This window comes from Sceloporus undulatus, chromosome 6, assembly GCF_019175285.1.
Source record: "Sceloporus undulatus isolate JIND9_A2432 ecotype Alabama chromosome 6, SceUnd_v1.1, whole genome shotgun sequence".
Lineage (NCBI taxonomy): Eukaryota > Metazoa > Chordata > Lepidosauria > Squamata > Phrynosomatidae > Sceloporus > Sceloporus undulatus.
The window spans coordinates 146,661,644-146,681,589 of NC_056527.1; the positions used below are offsets into that span (position 1 = coordinate 146,661,644).

General features: G+C 52.0%; 3 protein-coding genes across 10 annotated transcripts; 2 read left to right on the forward strand and 1 right to left on the reverse strand.

The window, feature by feature from the left end:
- The first annotated feature begins 79 nt into the window (after positions 1-79).
- Positions 80-6,991, forward strand: PIGB (phosphatidylinositol glycan anchor biosynthesis class B). Of its 5 annotated transcripts, none has more exons than XM_042476460.1 (12): positions 80-236; positions 721-856; positions 1,441-1,558; positions 1,821-1,925; positions 2,110-2,240; positions 2,941-3,081; positions 3,497-3,548; positions 4,041-4,252; positions 4,870-4,934; positions 5,541-5,667; positions 6,152-6,335; positions 6,663-6,991. In XM_042476460.1, exons 1-12 carry the CDS (start codon positions 131-133, stop codon positions 6,786-6,788), a joined length of 1,503 nt encoding a protein of 500 aa, XP_042332394.1. In that variant the 5' UTR covers positions 80-130; the 3' UTR covers positions 6,789-6,991. The 5 variants fall into 5 exon arrangements, 2 of the variants coding, with proteins under 2 accessions (XP_042332394.1, XP_042332393.1); XM_042476459.1 differs by having other exon boundaries at positions 81-236; positions 5,454-5,667; XR_006104743.1 differs by lacking the exon at positions 6,663-6,991 and having other exon boundaries at positions 5,454-5,895; positions 6,152-6,290.
- On the reverse strand, positions 6,981-18,785 carry CCPG1 (cell cycle progression 1). Of its 4 annotated transcripts, XM_042476454.1 has the most exons (10): positions 18,644-18,785; positions 18,237-18,363; positions 17,652-17,725; positions 16,681-16,903; positions 13,531-13,581; positions 11,610-11,864; positions 10,910-10,921; positions 10,136-10,257; positions 7,972-9,341; positions 6,981-7,606 (listed from the first exon to the last, which is right to left on the reverse strand). In XM_042476454.1, exons 1-10 carry the CDS (start codon positions 18,701-18,703, stop codon positions 7,429-7,431), a joined length of 2,472 nt encoding a protein of 823 aa, XP_042332388.1. In that variant the 5' UTR covers positions 18,704-18,785; the 3' UTR covers positions 6,981-7,428. The 4 variants fall into 4 exon arrangements, with proteins under 4 accessions (XP_042332388.1, XP_042332390.1, XP_042332389.1 ...); XM_042476456.1 differs by lacking the exon at positions 13,531-13,581; XM_042476455.1 differs by lacking the exon at positions 10,910-10,921.
- A 173-nt stretch (positions 18,786-18,958) lies between these two features.
- C6H15orf65 (chromosome 6 C15orf65 homolog) lies at positions 18,959-19,667 on the forward strand. Its single transcript, XM_042476464.1, has 2 exons — positions 18,959-19,140; positions 19,254-19,667. The coding sequence occupies exon 2, from the start codon at positions 19,270-19,272 to the stop codon at positions 19,624-19,626; it is 357 nt and encodes a 118-aa protein (XP_042332398.1). The 5' UTR covers positions 18,959-19,140; positions 19,254-19,269; the 3' UTR covers positions 19,627-19,667.
- The last annotated feature ends 279 nt before the right edge of the window (positions 19,668-19,946 follow it).

Below are 19,946 nucleotides of genomic sequence, written 5' to 3' on the forward strand. Positions count from 1 at the left end.
GGACCCGACTGCGCAGGCGCCGCCCCTCATCCCTGCTGGCCCGGAGCGCCCTCTAGCGGAGCGCGAGGGGAAGGGGCGGGCCTTGCCCCGGAAGCGGAAGTCTCGGTGACCGAGTCCCGCACCTGGAGCTATGGAGCCGAGTCCGAGAAACCCCCCAGCGCAGCTCCGGAAGCGGAAGTCGGTGTTGTACCGACCCGAGACCCCCGCCACCGGGGACCTCGCGAGATGGAGCGCCGGTGAGGGAAAGGGAGGGAGGAGGCCCGAGTGGCCAACCTCGCAGGGTTGTTGTTGGCGGGCTGGGGGCGCCTTCGCCCTTGGTCCCCTCGGTCTCTTCGGCAGGCGCTGGTCCCCGGACTCTGGGCGAAGGGAGGCTGGGCTGCAGGCTCGGACCGAAAAGGCGGCCATCGGGGTTCATTGCATTCTGTAGGAGAGTTCCAAAGACCTCAGGCCCCTTTCCTGCAGCCACTTCAGGCAGCCAGCATTGCCCCCCCCCCCCCCAGTCCTTTGGGCCCCATGATCTGCCTCCCCGCAGGAAGAGGCGCTCGGCTGGCCAAAGGAGCAAAGGAGCCTGAGCTTCCTCGGTGGCTGCTCCCCAGCCTTTCCAGTCGGCTTGGCCTTCACAAAAGGGAGCGATGGGCAACCGCCCTTGGGCCTGGGGGCAAGAAGGCTCCACTTGTCTCCCATTTGCACCCCAGTGTCTCTGCTCTCCTTCCCTTGCAGGGCTTCCCGGAGAAAAGGCCGGCCTGGCCCTGCTGACCATAGCCGTGCGGCTCCTGAACTGCTCCCTGGTCCAGACCAGCTTCGTCCCAGATGAGTACTGGCAGTCGCTGGAGGTTGCCCACCGCATGGTCTTCAAATATCATTTTCTGAATGGGGCAGTTCCCTCAAAAGTCCACCCCCTTCCCCAGAAGAAACTGTGAAGCAGAGGCACCTGGGACTCCTTTCTTGGGCTCCATGGGGTTGCACTGAGTCCTCTGCCAGGGACGCAATCCGGGAACGCCTGGCATGGCCCCTTTGCTCAAATGAGCGGATCTGGCTTTGGTCAGGACCTGCACAGGAGTCGTCATAGGAGACCCCTGGGCACTTTGTCAATTAGTCCCAGTTGGTTTGTTTGGGCCACTCTTGGTGGCTTAGACATCAGCCGTACAGGGCATCCCAGGGGCAGCATTGTTGGACTGAGGGTTTTCCTAGGACTGCTGCAGGTGTCTCCCTTCTTGCCTGAAGCAGGCGGCCTTAAGGGCCTGCCATGGGCGCAGGTGTGGGTTTTGACAGTCCTGGGAGATGACTTTGCAGCAGAGCAGGATTTAGGTTTTGAGGGGCTGGGTTGAGTTCAGTATCAGGCAAAGATGTGGCCTCAAGCAGAGACTGAGGGGATTTCTGGCCAGTCACAGCTGACTCCTGTTACCCCTATGTACAAGAAGGCTTCCTTAACACTGCTAATTATGGCTTCTTGACCTGGGAGTGGGCAGAAGGTCTCCGGAGCCATCTCTACCCTCTGCTCTTTGCGAGCGTCTACAAAGGGCTGCACCTGCTCCAGGAGGACAACGTTCAGCTCCTGGTGAGTGAGACCAGCGGTCATCATGGGAGGGCCAGAAATGCTTGCAGGCTCCTCTGATCTGGACGTGTCGGCAGAGCCTCAGGCCTGGGTGTATTAAGTGTCTCCCTGATAGGGCCTGGCCTGATAGGAAAGTGGCATCCCATCACTGAGGCCTTGAAAGTCTGGAGGGAAGGCTCCCTGATGTCCAGGCAGCTGAAATGTCTGCTGCTCCTCTCGGTCTCTCTCCCTCATTTTTTCCTCACACCATCCTTGCCCATCACAGATCTGGCTTCCTAGGATTGTCCAGGCCCTTCTAGCAGCAGTGGCTGATGTGAAGTTATACTCCTTAGTGAAGCAACTGGATAACACAGAGGCTGCCAAATGGGTGGTGAGTCCTAGCCCCCTTCCTCTTGCTCAGACGCCTGCTCTGGAGTGGGACAGTATCTCACAGATGAGGGAAGATGCTGGAACCGCCTGGGAGGCTGTGAGCTTCCTACTGTCTTCTGACGCCTTGTGACTCTGCCAGGAGCCTTACCCGGCCCAACTCTTCTCTCCTCCTGCCTTGGTTTCAGTACTTCTGCCAGTTGTCTTCTTGGTTCACATGGTACTGCTGTACCAGAACTCTAACCAACACCATGGAAACAGTCCTCACCACCTTGGCCCTTTCCTACTATCCCATGGAAGGCACGAAGATGGGGAGCAGGTGAGACATGTCTTGTCACAGTCAGAGGGGTCCTCCCTCGTAATTGCACTTTTAATGATTGCAGGCCTCAGGAGGTGTCTGCCAGTGTCATGGCACTTATGCTCAAAATGTTGGCAAGCATGCTTGGGTTACCTACCCCCTGCAAAAAATACTTAATCATTTTCCATCTACAAAATAGCTGCTACTTTGAAAGAATTGTCTTCTGGTGGCCAAGCACTTACTGTGCTGTTCCAGAACCCCACCCCGAATGAAGTCCTTCCATTACTTTGAGCTTCGGCCAGGCATGGACACTTTCTGGCTGGCTTCTACAGGTCAAGAACTCTCTGTGGCATGTGCTTTGAGGAAAGGGAGGTGGCCATGGACTTTCTCTTTTATAGCCAGAATTTGGTTTTGGATTTTTTTGATGATGTCAAGCCATAGCACCATCCCCACAGAGTGGTACCCAGGCCTGTCTTTCTTATCTATAACATGTTGGTCCTGCTTCCCAGACTCAGGGCAGCTGAGAAGAGATAGCCAAAGGTGGAAGCCTTGCACCCGTTCTCCTTGGCATAAGCCATGCTGAAGGCGGGAGGGGGGGCTGTGCTATAAAGGAGCAAAGCACGCTTCCTTTGTGGAAATGCAGCACACCCTTCTTGTTGGCTATGTCAAAGCTGTCTTGGGCTTCCCAGTGGCCCTCAATGTGTTTGCCTCTTCTCCCCAGCCTTCACTACTTGACCCTAGCAGCACTGGCGTTCATTATCCGCCCAACTGCAGCCATCCTCTGGGTTCCTCTACTGCTCTGGCACTTTTGGAAAGAGCATCGGAAGCGGCATCTCCTTCTTCTGGGTTACATCCCAGTGGGGTCAGTGGACAGCAATAATCCAAATAGATCTAAAAGTGTGATAAGGTGGCTATAAGATAGCAGGTCCAAAGCATTAAGAACTAGGCAGATGTGGCATCTCTCACCTCTTGGTGCAGGCAACCACAAATTGTGGACAGCAGCCTCAGGACTGTCAGCAGTTGCTGGTAGCCACAAGTTGTGGGGGGCAGAGACCCTTTCTTATCTGGTGGCACTTGGGGCGGGTGTTGCATCTTTGACCTTAAGTGGTGAAAGAGCACCAGGTTAACATGGCGCAGGTTGGTGCTGGGAGGAAGACAGTTCTATGTTCAGCCTGTGTATGGCGAGGAGAAAGCATGTGAAGCAGGAAGGTTGGAGAGGAGCAGTTGGGACAGCGTAGTTATTTCATGCCATGGGGGCATTTTTTGTTTTTTAACAGCCTAGGGACCTTGGGCACCTCTTTAGTCATTGACCGAGTATTTTTTGGCAAGGTAAGTGCCGGTTCACTAATGAGTCCTGTCCCTGCCTGGCAGCAGGACTTTGTGGGAGGCAGATCACTCAACCTTCATCTCCGCTCCCCCCCCCCAACATCTCTGCTAGGGAATGTCTTGCAGTTCATGGCAGTGCTGAGAATGAGGATGGGCAGGTTAGATTTGCCAGCATAGGTACCCTCGGTCCTGCTGCAAGGCCCAAAGTGGGAGCTGGCCTCTGTTGCCTTCTCCCAGGGCAACAAGCCCTCCTTACTTATGGTAGAATCCTTCCTGCTCTACTAAAGGTGGGTGACAGTTGGGGGAACTGATGGTATGGATGAAAAACATTGCTTGCTGAAGGCATTTCCCTTGGAAAGTGTCAGGGGGATAAGTGGGAGTAATGCAAGTAAAGCCAAATGGCTAAAAGCAGGGGCCAGAAGACCACTCTCCCTCTCTTTCTGCTCTGCTTCTCTGTCGACTAACCTGCCTGCCTTTGCCTCCTTCCTCCTGCAGTGGGTTGTGGTTCACCTGAACTTTGTGAAGTTCAATGTGCTGCAGAACTTGGCCACCTTCTATGGATCCCATCCATGGCACTGGTATTTGACTCAGGGCTTGCCGGCCGTCTTGGGCCCTCACCTCCCCTTCTTCATTCATGGCTGCTTCCAGGCACCCAGAAGGTACCACCTGTTTCTGGTCGTGGTGCTCTGGACAGTTGCAGTATACAGGTATGTCCCCTGCCATGTTCTAGTTAAAAATTGTTTGAGGTTCATTGGCTTGCATCCTGCTGTTAGGCATTGCCAGCACTTGGCATGAAAGGAAGAAACATTGTGGGTGGGAGGGGAAAGGGAAAGAAAACCTTGTTAAGATGAGCTGGTGGCAGGTTGTGATGTTGAGGAATCAGGTGCTGGCTCATCCCCAGTGGGGATGGAGGAGGGCTGGGCCATTTCATGCAAGCTTCCTCTTGAATTGGACAGGAACGTTGGGGTCCCAGCAGTCACAGAGCCCCCAAGGTTTGACTCCTGGGCTGGATGTCAGCCTCCCTCTATGTCTAACATAGTGTTGCCATGCTAATGCTGCTGGTGAGAGGTGGACATAAGACCTGCTTGTCCCACTTCAGGGCTACAGCTAGACCGGCGGTGGTAGCAGCAACTCCTTTTCCTCACAGCTGCATTTGGAGGGGGTTGTGGTGGTCCTATCAGTGAGCCTGTTGCCTTTCTCCTGCTGGCCCTTATGCAAGACCTGCTGTGTCATTGCAGCAGAGCAGGAAATGGCTGGGAAGAGGAGGCTGGGGAGGGGATACCTTTTGGCTTTTCCCCGTGAAATCCTTTCTCTTTGTTTGTAGCATGTTGGGCCACAAGGAGTTCAGGTTCATCTACCCAGTGCTGCCCTTGTGCATGGTGTTCTGTGGTAAGTGTTTTGCCCTGAGATGGCCTCTGTGCCCCTTTCAGGACAGGTGTGGCCTCACAATGAAGTGTCAAAGCAGAGCTGGCTGTCCCTGAAGGAGAGTTGTAGTAGGGCAGTGTGGTCTGTCTGAAAAGAGGGGAAATGTCACATAGACAAAAGATGAGGTGCTATACAACTGCAAGGAATTTGATCACGACTGGTTGTTTTTGATGAAATCTGAATGCCACTCTTGAGGGTTGTCCACATGCTTAACAATTTGTGCCAAAATGGTGATGTTGAGCATCCTGGTTTAAATGAAAATGGGTCAGAAAGACTCTAGTGGCAAAGAATTGTTTTTATTACCTTGGATTTGCTAAGACCACCTTCTTTCACAATGTAAAATGTGTGCATCCCCATTTTAGACACTGGGCTTCTCATACAGATTTATTGGGCAAATCAGAGAGGCAGAGGGATCAAACCCAAGGAAAGGGCACAGAGACTTCCTGTGTCTGCTGAGGCGCACTCTCCTTTTCTCCCTGGCAGGGCATTCACTTAACTACCTCCAAAGGGGAAGGAAGGTGGCTGTCTGCTTCTTGCTGGTTTCCAATGCGCTGCTGGCGCTCTATACAGGTTTAGTGCACCAGCGCGGGACCCTCGACGTCATGGGCCACTTGCGAGGGCTCTGCCAGAGCAGTCCTTCCCAGAAACCAGCCTCTGTCTTGATGCTGATGCCCTGCCATTCCACCCCCTATTATAGGTAAGAAGAGACCCCTCTGCCTTCCACCTGGATGGGTGGAACCCAAGGAACACCCTTGGATCAAGCTGCCACTTAGACAGTCATAAAAGGACTTGGTCCAGGTAACTCCTGACCTCATCAGCTCAAAGGGATCCCATGTTTGTCATGACACTCTCTTGTGCACAACAGTTTGTCTGGGCAGATGAGCCGTGTTCCCCATCTTGCGTTCTGCACAGTCCTTTCCTGCCTGTAAGTGCCCCCTCCTGAACAGAGATTATCCATGGCAGAGCAAGGGAGTCATACCTGTCCTCTTTCTGATTACCAAGGTGTGTTGGGGTAGTCTTGCTTGAATGTAGGGAGTCTTTCCCATTGCTCAAGCAGCTCCCCACCACCACCCAAGGAGCCTGGGGAGGCAGTGATGTTTGTGGCCTGCGGGGCTCCCTGGCAGGCTGCTCAGCCACCTCTGCCAATTCCTGAGGGCCTCTTTCCCTCCTTTCTCCCTCAGCCACATTCACTGCCCATTACAGCTGAGGTTTCTTCAGTGCCCACCAGACTTGACTGGAAGGACAGATTACCAGGATGAAGCGGATTTGTTCTACTCATCCCCTCTTGACTGGCTCCAAGAAGAGTTTGTTGCCAACACTTCGCTGCTTCCCTCGCACATCGTCTTCTTCAGTGTGCTTGAGCAGGTCTGTCATGTGCCAAACCATTCTTGCCTCTCCTCCAGTCCTGGAAGGTCCCAGGTGCTCAGGGAAGCCAGGTGCAGGCACACATGTGTGTTAATCCCTTTGGAGCCAGGCACTCAAATGCAGGTTTTTGTTAACCAGTATCCACTCAATTGAAAGCTTTTAAAGTTTATGATCTGTGAGTTACTCAGCAACAGAATTAGGTTAGAAAACTGCAAACATGTTTAATAGCATTAGAAATGCCTGTAATGGTATCGGAGAGACAACACCACTAATTTCAAAATGAAACGATGCGTCATATAAATGTTAAAATGTATTTTGTACTTCTAGGGCATATCACCATTTCTTGTTTCACACGGTTATGAAAAGGATGCTACATTCTTTCACACCCATTTACCTGAAGGACGAATCGGAAGTCATGTTTATGTTTATCAAAGGAATCAAAAGCAGCGCTGAGGCCCATCCATCAAACCTTGCTGGGAATATACCTGGGATGCGCCCAGCAGAACATGCACCCTTCCCGCTTGACCACAAAGGGCCCACACCTTTGGCCTTGCAACACAACCACCTGCCAAGATCCTTCTTCTCAGAGACTTCCTCTCTGGACAGAGTATGGACAGCTATACAAACTTTTATAAATAAAAAGCCTTTTTTTCCAACCACATCTTTATTCTTCTTCTACCATTTGGAAATAGATGTGCAAGAAAATTCAAATGCAAGTCAGCAAGCTGATCAGAAAGCAGCACAGAAGAAGCGAGCGAATCAACAGGTTCCACTCCAGCACCACCACAAAAAGATTAAGTAAGCAGGTTAAAACAGACGGGCTTCTGACTGGCATGAGATGAAGTTAGTACACTGAAGTATTACTCTGCATCTGGATCACAAGGGCAAAGAAGCTTATTTTACGAACACACACACAAGCTACTGCTCACCCAGTTCATTTATTGCAATAGTAGAGCTGCGTCTCCCCAGAGCAGAGAGGTGGGTTGGGGGGGAGTGTGCCCTGGGTGGTTCAGAGGAGAGCATCAGCTGCTTCCCCACACAGAGGGTCATGTCTTTGCCTTCCTCTCACTGGGCTCCTGACAAAAAGGGCTGTTTAGTACTTTGCCTGGAAGGGCATTTGACCCACTTCTATCTCCAGGTTTGCTGTGTGTCTCCCGTTGGCGCGCCCTTGTTTATGCCACCGGCCTTCTCTCTTGAAGCGCTGTTGGTGCTTCGGCACATGTCTTTTTTGTGGGCCACTTTGAATCTGCATGAAAGGTAAGGCAGGGTGGCTAAAAGAAGAAGAACAGACAGGCCATTAGTTCACGTCAGATATTGTATCCATTGCTACAACTCATTCTTGAGGCAACTTTTAAAAAATACTGACCAACCCCAGTCAACACATTGTTTTTGATAAAGCAAGTGGAACCTTGAGACATTGGGAGCTCTTTCCTACACTGTTTAATGTACAGAAATGAAACTGGTAGGGAAAAATCAAAACACTTCCACAGGGACTGTGTCTCCTGAACCCAGAAGGAATGCCCCCAATCCCTACTCCCACCCAGGGCTTCTTTGGCATGCCCACCGCTGAGGAAGACTGGTGCATTCTTTGGCCAGCCCAGCAGGAATGAGGAGCAAGCAGTCTTCTTGCTCTCACCTGGGTCCATATTGAGGAGCTGGTTCATAGTGGAAGTAATATTGGTAGATGTATTTATCTAAGTCTTCAAACGCTCTGTCGCTGTTCCCATGGTACTCTTTGATGTCTTCTAGATAATCTTTAATGTCATTAACAAAGTCTGTGAACAGCATTTGATCATGGATGAAAACACCATTGCAGAAAAACTGGTTCATAAAACCCTCCAGTTCCCTCCAGTGATGGAAGTTGTCTACTTCTTGCTGCAAGTACTTGTGCATTAACTGGTTAAATTCATCAGCCCGAATTGGGTCCAGGACTTTGTCAAAGAGGCTGACAAACTCTTGGTGGGCACAGTCAAAAATCCCTGTGCAGCCCTTGTGGGCCATGCGAGTCTTCCTGTTGTAAGTGGGGCGCTTGAGGCACCTGGGGGCAGTGGGATCCTTGGCTCGCCTTCCCTCACCCCGCTCCCTCTGGCCCCCAGGGGCCCGGTGGTGTGGACCCTCGTGGGAACGGCTTGCCGTTTTCCTTTCCCGGCCAGTCTCCTGCCGTTTCCCAGCATACCATTTCTTCTCTCCCTCTTCAAAGATATTTTGGGTCGTGTCCTTGAAGTGTCTGAAGGTGGACTTTACAGAATCTGAGAACTTTCTCAAGTTCTCCTTCACAGCTTCTTTGGCCTGTTTGATTTTCTCTTTGTGGTGCCTCACAAATTCCTTTGTGGAGTTCTTCATGGCATCAAAAGTCTCTTTCATTGAGCCAAAAAAGGTTGCTTTTGGCTTCGTTCTGGCCTTGCCTGTCCCCTTTCCAGCTGGCTGCTGTGCTTTGCCTGCTTGCCCTTGCTTCTCAGCATGATCCTTGGCCTCTACATACAGCTTCTCCCACAGGTCCGACCGCTGCTGCTCAAAGCTGAGCTTCTTTTCCAGCTCGGTCAACCTTCCCCGCAGAATTTCTATCTCCTGGTTCTCTGGCAGACCCTTCCCTGCCCCTGCCTCCGGAGCCGCCTGGTGAGCACTCAGCTTCTCCAGTTCTTCCCGAAGAGCCATGGTCAGCTGACACTCTTTGTCCAGTTCCCTCCGCAGCATCTGTGCCTCAGCCAGTAGTGTCTCCTTCTGTTTCACAAAACTCTGCATGCGATGCTTTTCCTCTTCCAAATGGACTTTCAACTTCTGGTTTTCAGTGGCAACTGGAGACTCGAGGCCTTTGTTTTCCAAGTGCCTTATCTGTTCCCGGAGCTTCCTTAGTTCTTCTTGCAACACAGCCAATGCCTTCTCCTCTTTCTGTAAAGATTCCCTCAAGTGAAGGTTCTCTGATGCCAGGTGGTCCTTCTGGGACTCAAAGGATTTCTTCTCCATCTCTGTCATCAGCAAGCATGCTGCCAAGCCTTCCTTTAGAGACTGGAGAGACAAAGGAGGAGTTAAAGCAATGTTCCAGTACTGGAAGAGTAAGTTTAAAAATGGGGTGTGGAGAGGTCACTGCAGCACTTTGCCTACAGATGCATAAACATGACTAGGAAGTGATATTATACTTCCCGTAGAGCCTGCCCAGTGTGAAAGGGAACAGGCATGGGATGCTCCACTATCCAGGGTTGTATAAACCTCCGCTCCAACACACACAGCTTGGAATGTGCCTTGACCACTTCCAGATGGGCACAAGGATGTGTGTGCTAGTCTAGCAGTTGGTTCATCTGCAGCAACTATGAAGACAATATGATGGCAGCTGTGGTATGGGAAACACCCATGGACCAAAGAACATGGTTGATCTAATGGGGAGCATGACACTCCCAAGGCTGCAGGTGCTTCCCAACCGAACAGGGCGCACAAAAGACCCACGCTCACAGGGGAGTCCTTGGTCTTTCCACTGATTTACCTTGACACGTCTCCAACCAAGGCAGATCTCTCTGTCCCAAAAATGCAAGGAGTACTTGTGATGGGCTTTCAGCTTGGTTCCCATCCCCATCCGGTCAGCCTGGCTCAGCCAGCCCCCAGCCTCAGAGCCCTGTACATTGTGGCCCTTTCCTCCCAGGGTGCCTGGACTCTTTGTGGCCGGCAGGGCCAGGGACTCTGGCAGAGACCACAAATCAGCTGAGGACCTTTCTGCTCTCCCTGGAAACCAAAGAAGCCAAGCCTCCCAATGGAAACGGGTCCTGTCTAGGATTTAGAGCCACTCTGTGAGCAGAGGTCGCCCTTACCTTGCACTCGGTTTTACTTCCTTGTTCCTCTTGGCACTGAATCAGGCTGTCCTTCATACCATTCAGTTCATCTTCATGTGTCTTCTCAACCAGCTGCTGACGTTCTTGGATCTGAACGGTACCTTGAAACATAAATTCTTATTTTATATCACAATAAAAGGGGAAGCAAGACACCTTATCAGATAACACACCTTTCCTCCTCTCGAGTTGTGCACTGTACAACTAGTGCATGCCATGATCATTGTTAGGAAAGCCTGAAAGGTGCAACTTGTAATTGAACCATTGTAGCCCTGGCACACACCTTGAAAGCATGGAGATTGTTTGATAATAAATATGAAAACTATTCCATGAAAATTCTTCATTGCTCTGTATCCTTAAGGAAGAATACTTGTCCGCAGTGATACCACCGGAAGGAGAGTGCTCTAAGGCTGCTGCAGGATTGTGGCTGTCAAAGAACCTCCTCTGTTTGAGGGCTAAAAGCCATGCTTTGAACATGCCAGTTTGCTGAGGCATTCTGTCAAGCTCAGGAGCCCAAGCGGACAGTCTGCATCGGGGGCATTTCCCTCCACAGGCTGCCTGGGTTCTCTTTCTGTTCTGCCCCAGCTCCAAAGTGCAATCTGCACCCCCCCCCCCCAAAAAAAACCCCTTCACACACAGACACCCCACACTCCCCATTGCAGGCATGCTGGCATGGACTACTTTGCCCAAAGTAAAAGAACAAGCAGGAGTATCAGGCTCAATGGCAAAGCAGAACATTCCAGCCTGGCCACTTACCTTCAAGGATCCCTGAAGACCAAAAGAATGGAGATGTGTCAGTTCTGCTCAAAGGTCATGAAACCAAGCAAGATTCTTTGGTCTGTCCCTAGTTCAGATACGAAGGGTAGACAGTGTACTGTGCTACCATTTTTCAGCCCCACAGGTACAAATGGGCAAGTCAGGTGTAAAAGAAGAGGTGGGATGGGGGAACCATAAGCCAGCTACCCAACTGCATTTATAAAGAATCAGTGGCAACAGGGTCCAATTGCAGCCCAGAGGGAGCCTAAATGGGAACATGGCTCCAACCTGTCCTTCAGGACAACTATTGCTCCAAACTCTGACGCCAGACTTAATGTGGGCTCCATGACATTCTTCCCTCCCCTTTCAACCACCTTCCCAAATCCTTTTTGCTGCCCTGTTTTTAGTGATGGCCCACATCCTCCTATGACAAAATCTGAAGGTAGCTGCTGCCCTGTTTGATCCTCAGGAGCTCTGCAAGGCCACCTGGGCCAGGCCTGAGCCACAGCCCAACCCTTGTATGTCTGGCTAGCACCCGTTTCCTCAACTGGAAACTTTCCAGGCACACCAAGGGAAAGACACCCCTGTGCCCAAGGAGAAGGAGCAGCACCCTCACACAGAAACGCTTCAGATTTACAAAGCAGGACTATGACTGGCTTATTTCTGCTGATGTAGGGGAAAGATTCCCCCTGTCACTCACCATAAAAATGTCCAACGCCCATGCTGACTGCAATCACCAGTGCCAGGATGATGCATCTGTTAAGGCCACTGCTGAACTGATGCTTGGGAGATGGATGCTTGACTGGCTCAGTTTCCTGCTCCCGCGGCGGCACATCCTCCGATTCAGAACTTGAGATGAGTTTCTTCTTGGCCCGCCGGCGCCTGAGGGCAGGGCTGGAGCGGTTGCTGGTTTCATCGCTGCTTGACTCTTCACCACTCAGCTGTGATGGGAAGACTGAAAGGCAAGCGGTATCCATTGCAGAATGTGCAAAGGACCTTCCTGGCAACACAGGACTCTCCTCCTCTCCTTTCCCTCTGGTCCCCATCCTACTGGGCCACTGTGGTGCCAAGCAGCCTGTGGAAAGGCAGGAACTGCCAAAGCCTCCCAGAGTCTTAGACAGCAAAGCCAACGACAAGGAATTATGGGATTCCTAAACCATGACTGGAAACCATGAAGCCCTATGAGGAACAACTTAGAGAGCTGGGCATGTGTATCCTGGAGAAGAGAAGGTTAAGAGGTGATATGATAGCCCTGTTTAAATATTTGAAGGGATGTCATATTGGGGAAGGAGCTAGCTTGTTTTCTGCTGCTCCAGAGAATAGGACCCAATGGAGCAATGGATGCAAGCTCCAAGAAAAGAGATTCCAGCTCAACATTAGGAAGAACTTCATGACAGTAAGAGCTGTTCAACAGAGGAACACACTCCTTCCTCAGAGTGTAGTGGAGTCTCCCTCCTTGGAGGTCTTTAAACAGACGCTGGGTGGCCATCTGTCAATGGGGATGCTTTGATTGAGAGTTCCTGCATGGCCAGGGGTTGGACTGGATGGTCCTTGCGGTCTCTTCCAACTCTACGATTATACCATCTGCTCTGCAGATCATGGTCTAGATGAGGGCACATCTCTTGTGGGAAGCAAAGGACCTGCCTCATGCGCGTTCTGTCCTTGAAACCACATTTCACGTCACGCAGCTGCCTCCAACCTAAATGCAGATACTTTTTTTTTAAGGATCAGAAATTCAACACCAGTTGATGCATTACATTTAGGATTAGCACATTCCAACAACTAGTTATTTGGACAGTGGCTGTACTTTCAAATTGCACCAGAGCCCTGCCTGGCAATTCACCAAGAGCCACTGTCCTGCCACACAAGTGCATTAATCCTTTGAAGGATTGATCTAACTATCCAAGGAGAGTTCTGAGTGCCTTCACCTGATCATAGCCATGGCAGAGGCAAGCCATGCAAATGGCAACGACAGAGCTGACTGCTGTCCTAGGCTGCCTCTGGGGCTGTGAGAGGTTCCGCTCTGTGGCTCATGTCAGCCAGAGCGAACAAATGTCACCAGGCAGCCGCAAAGGCCCTGCATCCAAGACACAGTTGGCTGACTGTCTCATAAAGAGGAAAGCTGGAAAGTGGCTCTGAGCAAAGGCACACACTTCCAAAAATGTAGGGAGAAGGAGAGAGCAGGAGACCTATCCACCACTAACCCAAGGGGGATTCAACAAGTAGCCCATGCATGTGCAATAGGACAAATCAGGCATGAATCACTCCACTTTCAAGCACAGGACAAATGGGCAAACAAGTGCAAACAAGAAAGACCCAAAAGTAGCAATCTGGCCTGTCTGTAATGATAGATTATCAGCCAAGAGGGTTTAGCTGGTTGTTCCTATGGCTGTGTCCTGCCATAAACAAAGGGACTGCTGCGGCACTCTCCTTTCCGTTGCCCAGCTTTCCTCCTCCCCACTTTGCGCTGCCCTCTGGCCCTTCCTTCCCTCGCTTCCGGAAGAACCCTCAGCGACATTTTGAATGCTCTGTTTACATCACACAAGCAAAGCATCACACAGCAAGCCCCAAACCAGTCTGGTCTGGTCACCCTGCCTTCGTTTGCTGACTCAACTGCTTACCCCATCCACTTACACACACCAGGATCTTCCACAGCATCTTCAACCAACAGGCTTTTGCATACAAAACAGAAGGAAGAGATTTAGTCCTTGGTCAACCAAGAAAACACAACTAAGGAGGCCGAACATTACCAGGAAGGTTGGCCCTGCGGAGATGAGCTGCAAGCCACTGACTGCTACCCTCTCTCCAACGAACCAAAGTCTGGCAGTACTAGGATCGCACACACACCCCAAGCCTGAGGCCTCCCTTTCTGGCTGCTATGAGGAGCATGTGAAGTTAGGCTGGTAACTGGCACTGTGGTCCAACCCAAGTGGTTCTCCTTCAGCAGCCAGAGAGGACCCCTGCACCCCTCAACTGCTCCATTTGGGTCTTCTTTGTGGGTTTTAAAAGTTGGGGAGAAGAGAGGAAGACACGGAAGACTTCCAAGTGCCATGGCCTTGGCCTCAGAGGTAGAGAAGAACCAGCAATATCTGGAGCAATAGACTTGATCCCTTTTCACACCGCCATTCCTTCTCCTTTTGAGTCATATGTCTTTTTTCGATTGTGAGTCTGAGGGCAGGGAACTCTCTAGTTAACAATTTGGCAGAAGAATGGGGTACAAATACCATGAATGAATGAATGAGCAAGATGCACTCTTCAGAAAGTGCTCTGCCATGCAGCATCTTGGCAGGTTTGGCTAGCAACGTGCTGCTAGTAGCACATTTTTTTTGGGGGGGGGGGGGGAGATCTATGAGACCATTCTGGAAGAAAGGGATGGTATAATTTCAGTAAATAATAAATCTTCTCCAAAACCTTGTTTGTATTTTGTAGCTCAGTTTATCAGGACTGGCTTTGTAAACATCCTGGGTACATTTTGGAGAATTCTGGGCAGTAATATCAAAAACTATTTATACAATATTTAACAATAAAAAACAAATCTCACATAGAAGGAATAATTTTCTTCCATCTGAAATTGCTTATTTTACAACAGAGGAGGGCAACGTCTAGCCTCTCGACCACATGCAGCCCCCAGGACTGTTTTTGTGGCCTTTAGGGGTCAAACATGTTTTTTTTTTTTTCTTTTTTAAAAATACTTTTTGTTCCCGAACGCCCTCCTCTCTTGGGGCTGGAGGGGGACAGTCACTGCACCTTGTCCCTCCCCCAGGCCTTCTTTAAAAACCAAAGTAAACTTCTGGTCAATTCCAGTTCAGTCCTTAATCTCCCAAGTTGCACAACCCTATTTTAAAATGTAAATTGAATGTATGCTGTTATGGACCAGAAAGTAGGCTTGAACTCCATCTGCCAGGAAGAGTTTCATGTTCCAAGAGGTTAAACATTAATTCTCAGCTTCTGTTCTGAAAGAGAGCACCATTTGTACCTGGACAAATATGAAATATTTTCATTCTGAACTAGCATTCCAATTGTTGTGACACAGAAGTCAAGCATGCTTGACATGGGTGATGTTTTGCCCTGGGATTTCCACTGCTGGGGCTAGAGGACTCCTTGCACCCTTCTGCCTCCTCTTGTCTACAAATAACAGGCTGATGTTGCAGATGGGGTTGCCAGATCAAAAGCACCGGTGTCTAGAAAGTATTTTAGGGCCAGGACAACCCCCCACCCCCACAAACAGGAGCTGGGGGGACACCCAAGGCAGGATCAGGCTCTTCCTCTAGAAAGCAGCACCCTGCTCTTCGATATGGAATAAAGGGACCCACAGAATTCATCACTAGCCCAGCTGGAACGGGGCTAAGCCGGCTTCTCCAGCTGTTAAAAAGGTGTGGCAATTGATGGAAATGTGGAGTCAAGGCCTCTTTAGGGAGCTGCATTTGGGGGACTCGAAGCCAGTGCCATCCTCTTAACCAGAAAAGTGCCAGGAAGGAGGCAAAGATACTGGCACAAATGGGCAAGGAAGAGCCAGTTCCTATCCTGGGTGTCCATCCAGCTGCAGAAAGCAGCATCCTGCTTTTCCATACTGGCTAATTGATTAAAGGGACCCAGAGAATCCATCATTGGACCAGTTGGCATGGTGGACTCTCATGTTCAATCTTGGCAGTGGAGGGGATGGACTGCCAGCTGACTTGCATCCTGGCCATTCCTGCTCTCCTGGAGTTAATTAATTCTCTATGTCTCCGACTGCTGCAGTGACTAAGGATGGCATCTCTCCTCTGAATGCCTTCCTTAAGTCAGTGATGGGCTGGATGAGGGAAAACAAACTCAAGCTGAATCCAGAGAAAACGGAGGTGCTCGCGATAGGTGCCCCTATCCTTGACGGGGACACACTCCCCCTGAAGAATGAAGTTCGCAGTTTGGGAGTACTGGACTCGTCTCTACAGTTGACATCTCAGGTGGAGGCGATAGCCAGGAGTGCATGGTATCAGCTTCAGCTGATACGCCAACTGCCTCTCTACCTGGCTCAAGGGCATCTTGAAACAGTACTACATGCGCTGGTAATCTCTCGTTTAGATTTCTGCAATGCGTTCTACATGGGGCTACCTTTGTACCAAGTTCGGAAGCTCCGACTGATTCAGAATGCTGCAGCCAGACTGATCACCAGGACACCAAGATCAGAGCACATTACAGCGGTGTTGAAATCTCTACATTGGCTGCCGATTAGCTTCTGGGCGCAATACAAAGTTTCGGTTATTACCTATAAAGCCCTACATGGCCTGGGCCCAAGTTACTTAAGGGAACGCCTCTCCCTACATAATCTGCCCCGCACCCTCAGGACATCTGGCACAAAAATATTGGAACAACCCAAAACCAGGTTGGAAATACCCCTTGTAGAGCATTTTCTGCAATGGCCTCTAGACTCTGGAACAATTTACCGGAAGAGGTCCGTCTTAACCCTTCCTTGGAATCCTTCAAAAAGACACTGAAGACGGATCTCTTCCGGTGGACCTATCCAACGGATCTCCTCTAATCTGATTTGTACATCTGAATATATGACTCAATCCTTACGGCTGAGCAGCACTACAACAACTTTCTCCTTTTCCCTTTTAATGTTTATTTCTTGGATTGATGTTTTTGAATTATGTATGTATTTTATGATGTTTTTACTGCTGTAATCTCGCTTCGATCTGAAGGGAGAAGCGGGAAATATAAATAAACATTTATTATTATTATTATTATTATTATTATTATTATTAATAATAATAATAATGGGGAGCACATACCTGTTTCTGGCTGGCAAAAGGTGTACTGGCTGCTGGAGGAAGAGCCCATGTTGAAGTCTTCAGAGGCTGAGGGCTCCTCGTCCCCACAAGGCACAAGCCCTTCATGGCTTCCGATTTCGCTTCCGATTTCTTCTACCTTTGGTGCTTCCAGTGTCACGATGTCTGAGTCGTCGCTAATAGCCCCCACGCAGGTATTGTCATCCGGCAATTTTCCTTTCTCATCCTTGGACAAAGTATTAAAGCACAGGCATAAGCGCTCCAAAAAGAGCACTAGGCTAGGAGAGCAGGAAAGTTTGAAAGAGGAACAGTGAGTTTGCGTCTTCTTCTCTTGAGCCTCTGAAGGAGGCGTTTCAGGGGCTCCAGCTAAGGTTTGGGTCACTATGCTTCAGCCTGGGCAGCACTGAGTTTCAAGCCATGCCTGGATAGCTCTGCCCCACAGACAAAAGAAAGGGGAGGGTTGTTTTGGGCAGAATTGTAAATAACCAGCGTTTCCTTAAAGCTTGCAATTATGAAGAAAAGAAATTCCAGACCTGGCTGTTGGCTTCTTATTTGGTTTTCCTCCCCCAACTTAAATATAAAACAATGATATCAACAGAATGTTGCCTGAATACTGTTAATCTCAAATGTTAAGACCTGGACCAAAAATCTGACTCCCATTCATCACATTTTTAAATCTCCTTGTTCTCACCTAACATCCCTGGAAAGAGAGAAGTGGGGGGGGCCCAGGGACTATGGTTTTACAACACACACACCCCTTCAGTGCTGTCAATGCAGATGCCACGGGGGGGGGCATACTTCATCTCTTCTGCCTCCTCTCTTCTTTCTCTCTAGACCTTCTACTGACAACCAGGATTCCTCTTCCGAAACCACTGAACCCCCCTGGCCCCTCGACAGGCAGCGTCCGCCCGCACCCTCCACCTGCCCTGAGGCCCTGGCTCCCCATCACCTGCCTCTATGGAGCCACCACTTACCTCTGGGACGGTCTTGGCGATCTCCGAGTGACTCTGGTCTGCTATGACTGAGACATCTTCGTGGCCAAATTCAGCTGCGAGAACAAACGTTTACTATGTACAGGGTACAGACTGCCCCCCAATTCTTGTGCGTGAGCAACTCTGGCTCTGCCCAGGGCTGAGCATCCCTGCGGGGAATGAGAGGGTGCCCAGTTCAAGGGCAGAGGGTCTCTCTCAGCATCCCCCAAAAAGAGGAGGGAAGGCCTAGGGACAGGAGTCCAGATGGGCTTCTGCCATTCAAAGAGAGTGAAAGCCCCTTGACTGAACATCTGCCATTCAGGACCCACTCTTGGCATGACAGACCCTGGCAGTGCCACCTCATCAGCTCCATGGGACTCACTCCCACGAAGCTGTGGCTGGAGATGCCCTGCATGGCAGGATCAGGGCCCTTGGGTCTCCTCCATCACTACCATGCTAGGATTCTATGGCCTGCAAAGCAAGGCCTAAAGGCAAGGGCCTGGTCCCAGTTTGGCCAAGGCCCTCGGGGCCCCATCCGCCAGTCTGGGGGCTCCCGCTCTCCTGAGGGGGCTTCGTGCCGGGGCTCACCTTCTGGGTCCGTGGCCGGGTCCTGCTTCTGCTGGTGGCGAGGGTCACTTCCTTGCAGGAGAGGCGGCGGTGTCTCCTCGGAGGGGCCGAGGAGATGGAGGCCTTCTTCGGCTTCAGCATCGGAGCCCTGGGGGAAAGAGAGGAGCCAGGCTGCTCTCGGCCGCGGAGGCAGAGGGACAGGAGCCTTGGGCCCGTCTCCTGCCAGGGGAGGGGAGGGGAGGGGAAGGCCCGCCTGGCCTCAAGGGAGACCGGGGCCCGGAGGCGAGGGAGGCGGCTCTCTTCCTGGTCCAGGGAGGGAGGGAGGCCAAGGGCTTGGGGCCTTTGAAGGCCCTTGGCAAGGCGAGCCTGGAGCCCCGGGACCTCCGAGGGAAGGGCCGTGGCGAGAGGCGGCGGCGGCGGAGACCTACCTCTCGGCCGATGACGGTCCACCCGCAGGAAGAGTCGCTGTCGCTGGCGCTCTCGGACATCTTCCGCGGCGGAAGGCGCAGAGAGCGGCGGGCGGGCGGGTGTTTTGCCCTTCTCCTGGACCGGCCTCCCTCCTTCCCTTCCTCGGGCGGCTCCCGGTGAAGCGCCGCCGCTCGGCCTCCTGTCTGCCTGCCGGCCTGTGCCTTCCTTCCGACAACAACAAAGGGGCGATGATGTCGCTGCGCCTGCGCACCGGCCGCGAGGCTCCCTGGGAAGCGTAGTCCTCTGGGGCGCCGCCGAGCGGAGGGAGGGGCGCGCGGGGACTACAAGGCCCAGGAGGCGGCTGCAGCGTCGACAAAGGCCCCGCTGATGACGCAAGGCCGGGGGCGGGGCCGAGAGGAGGCTGGGATGCTCCGCGGTTGCCTAGGAGACGCATCCTCGGCCACCGCCGCTTGGTCCTCCTCTGCATCCTTGGCTTTGGGCCGAAGAGGAGCCTCCAGTGAGTCCCTGCATCCCTCTCTGCCTCTTTTGGGGCCAGGCGTCTCTTCCTTCCTCCAGAGCCGGGAGGAGAGGCGGAGGAAGCTGATGCCCTGTTCTCTCTCTCTCTGGCAGGAGGCAGGCAGGGGCCATGGCTGCAGAGCCCCCCTGCGCCATGAAGGACCCCTCTGCCCAGCGGTGCCCTTGCGCCAACCCAGGGAACCCGGTCTTCTCCTGCATGCTGGACCCAAAGGCGCTGCCCTCTGCCCTGCCAGGCAAAAGAGGCCGCCCTCTGGCCCAGGCCCAGCTCCTGATCTACCGCACCACCTCCAGCGACTACGGCCAGCTGCCCCCGGAGCCCCAGGCGGCGCCCTGCCGGTTCTGCCCCCGGGAGAACACCTTCACCAACCACCTTCTGGCCTGCGGACGGACGCCCAGCGGTGGCATCAATACCGGCATCGACAGGGGAAGGGTCATCGACCACAAGGACCTGGTCAACACTCTGTAGGGCAGCCTTCCCCCACTAAGCCAATAAAAGCACCATTTGTGCCCAGGCCTCTCCCAGCGCATCTGTTGAGAGTCTTAACATGAGAAAACCTGTCCCTAAAATGGGCTCCTTGGACAGATCCTTTACATTTCACTCTAAACCGCAGGATGGGTTGCAATCTTTCCCTGCCAGTGAACCAGGTGCTCCACTGTTCAGGAGCCAAGCCTTGCAGACAAGTTTAAGGTACAATCGTGGGGGGGGGGGGGGGAACTGACCTCTTCCCTGTCTAAGAAAAGGACCAGAGGACCAGGCTCCAGTTGCCAAGGCCCCCATCCCTACGT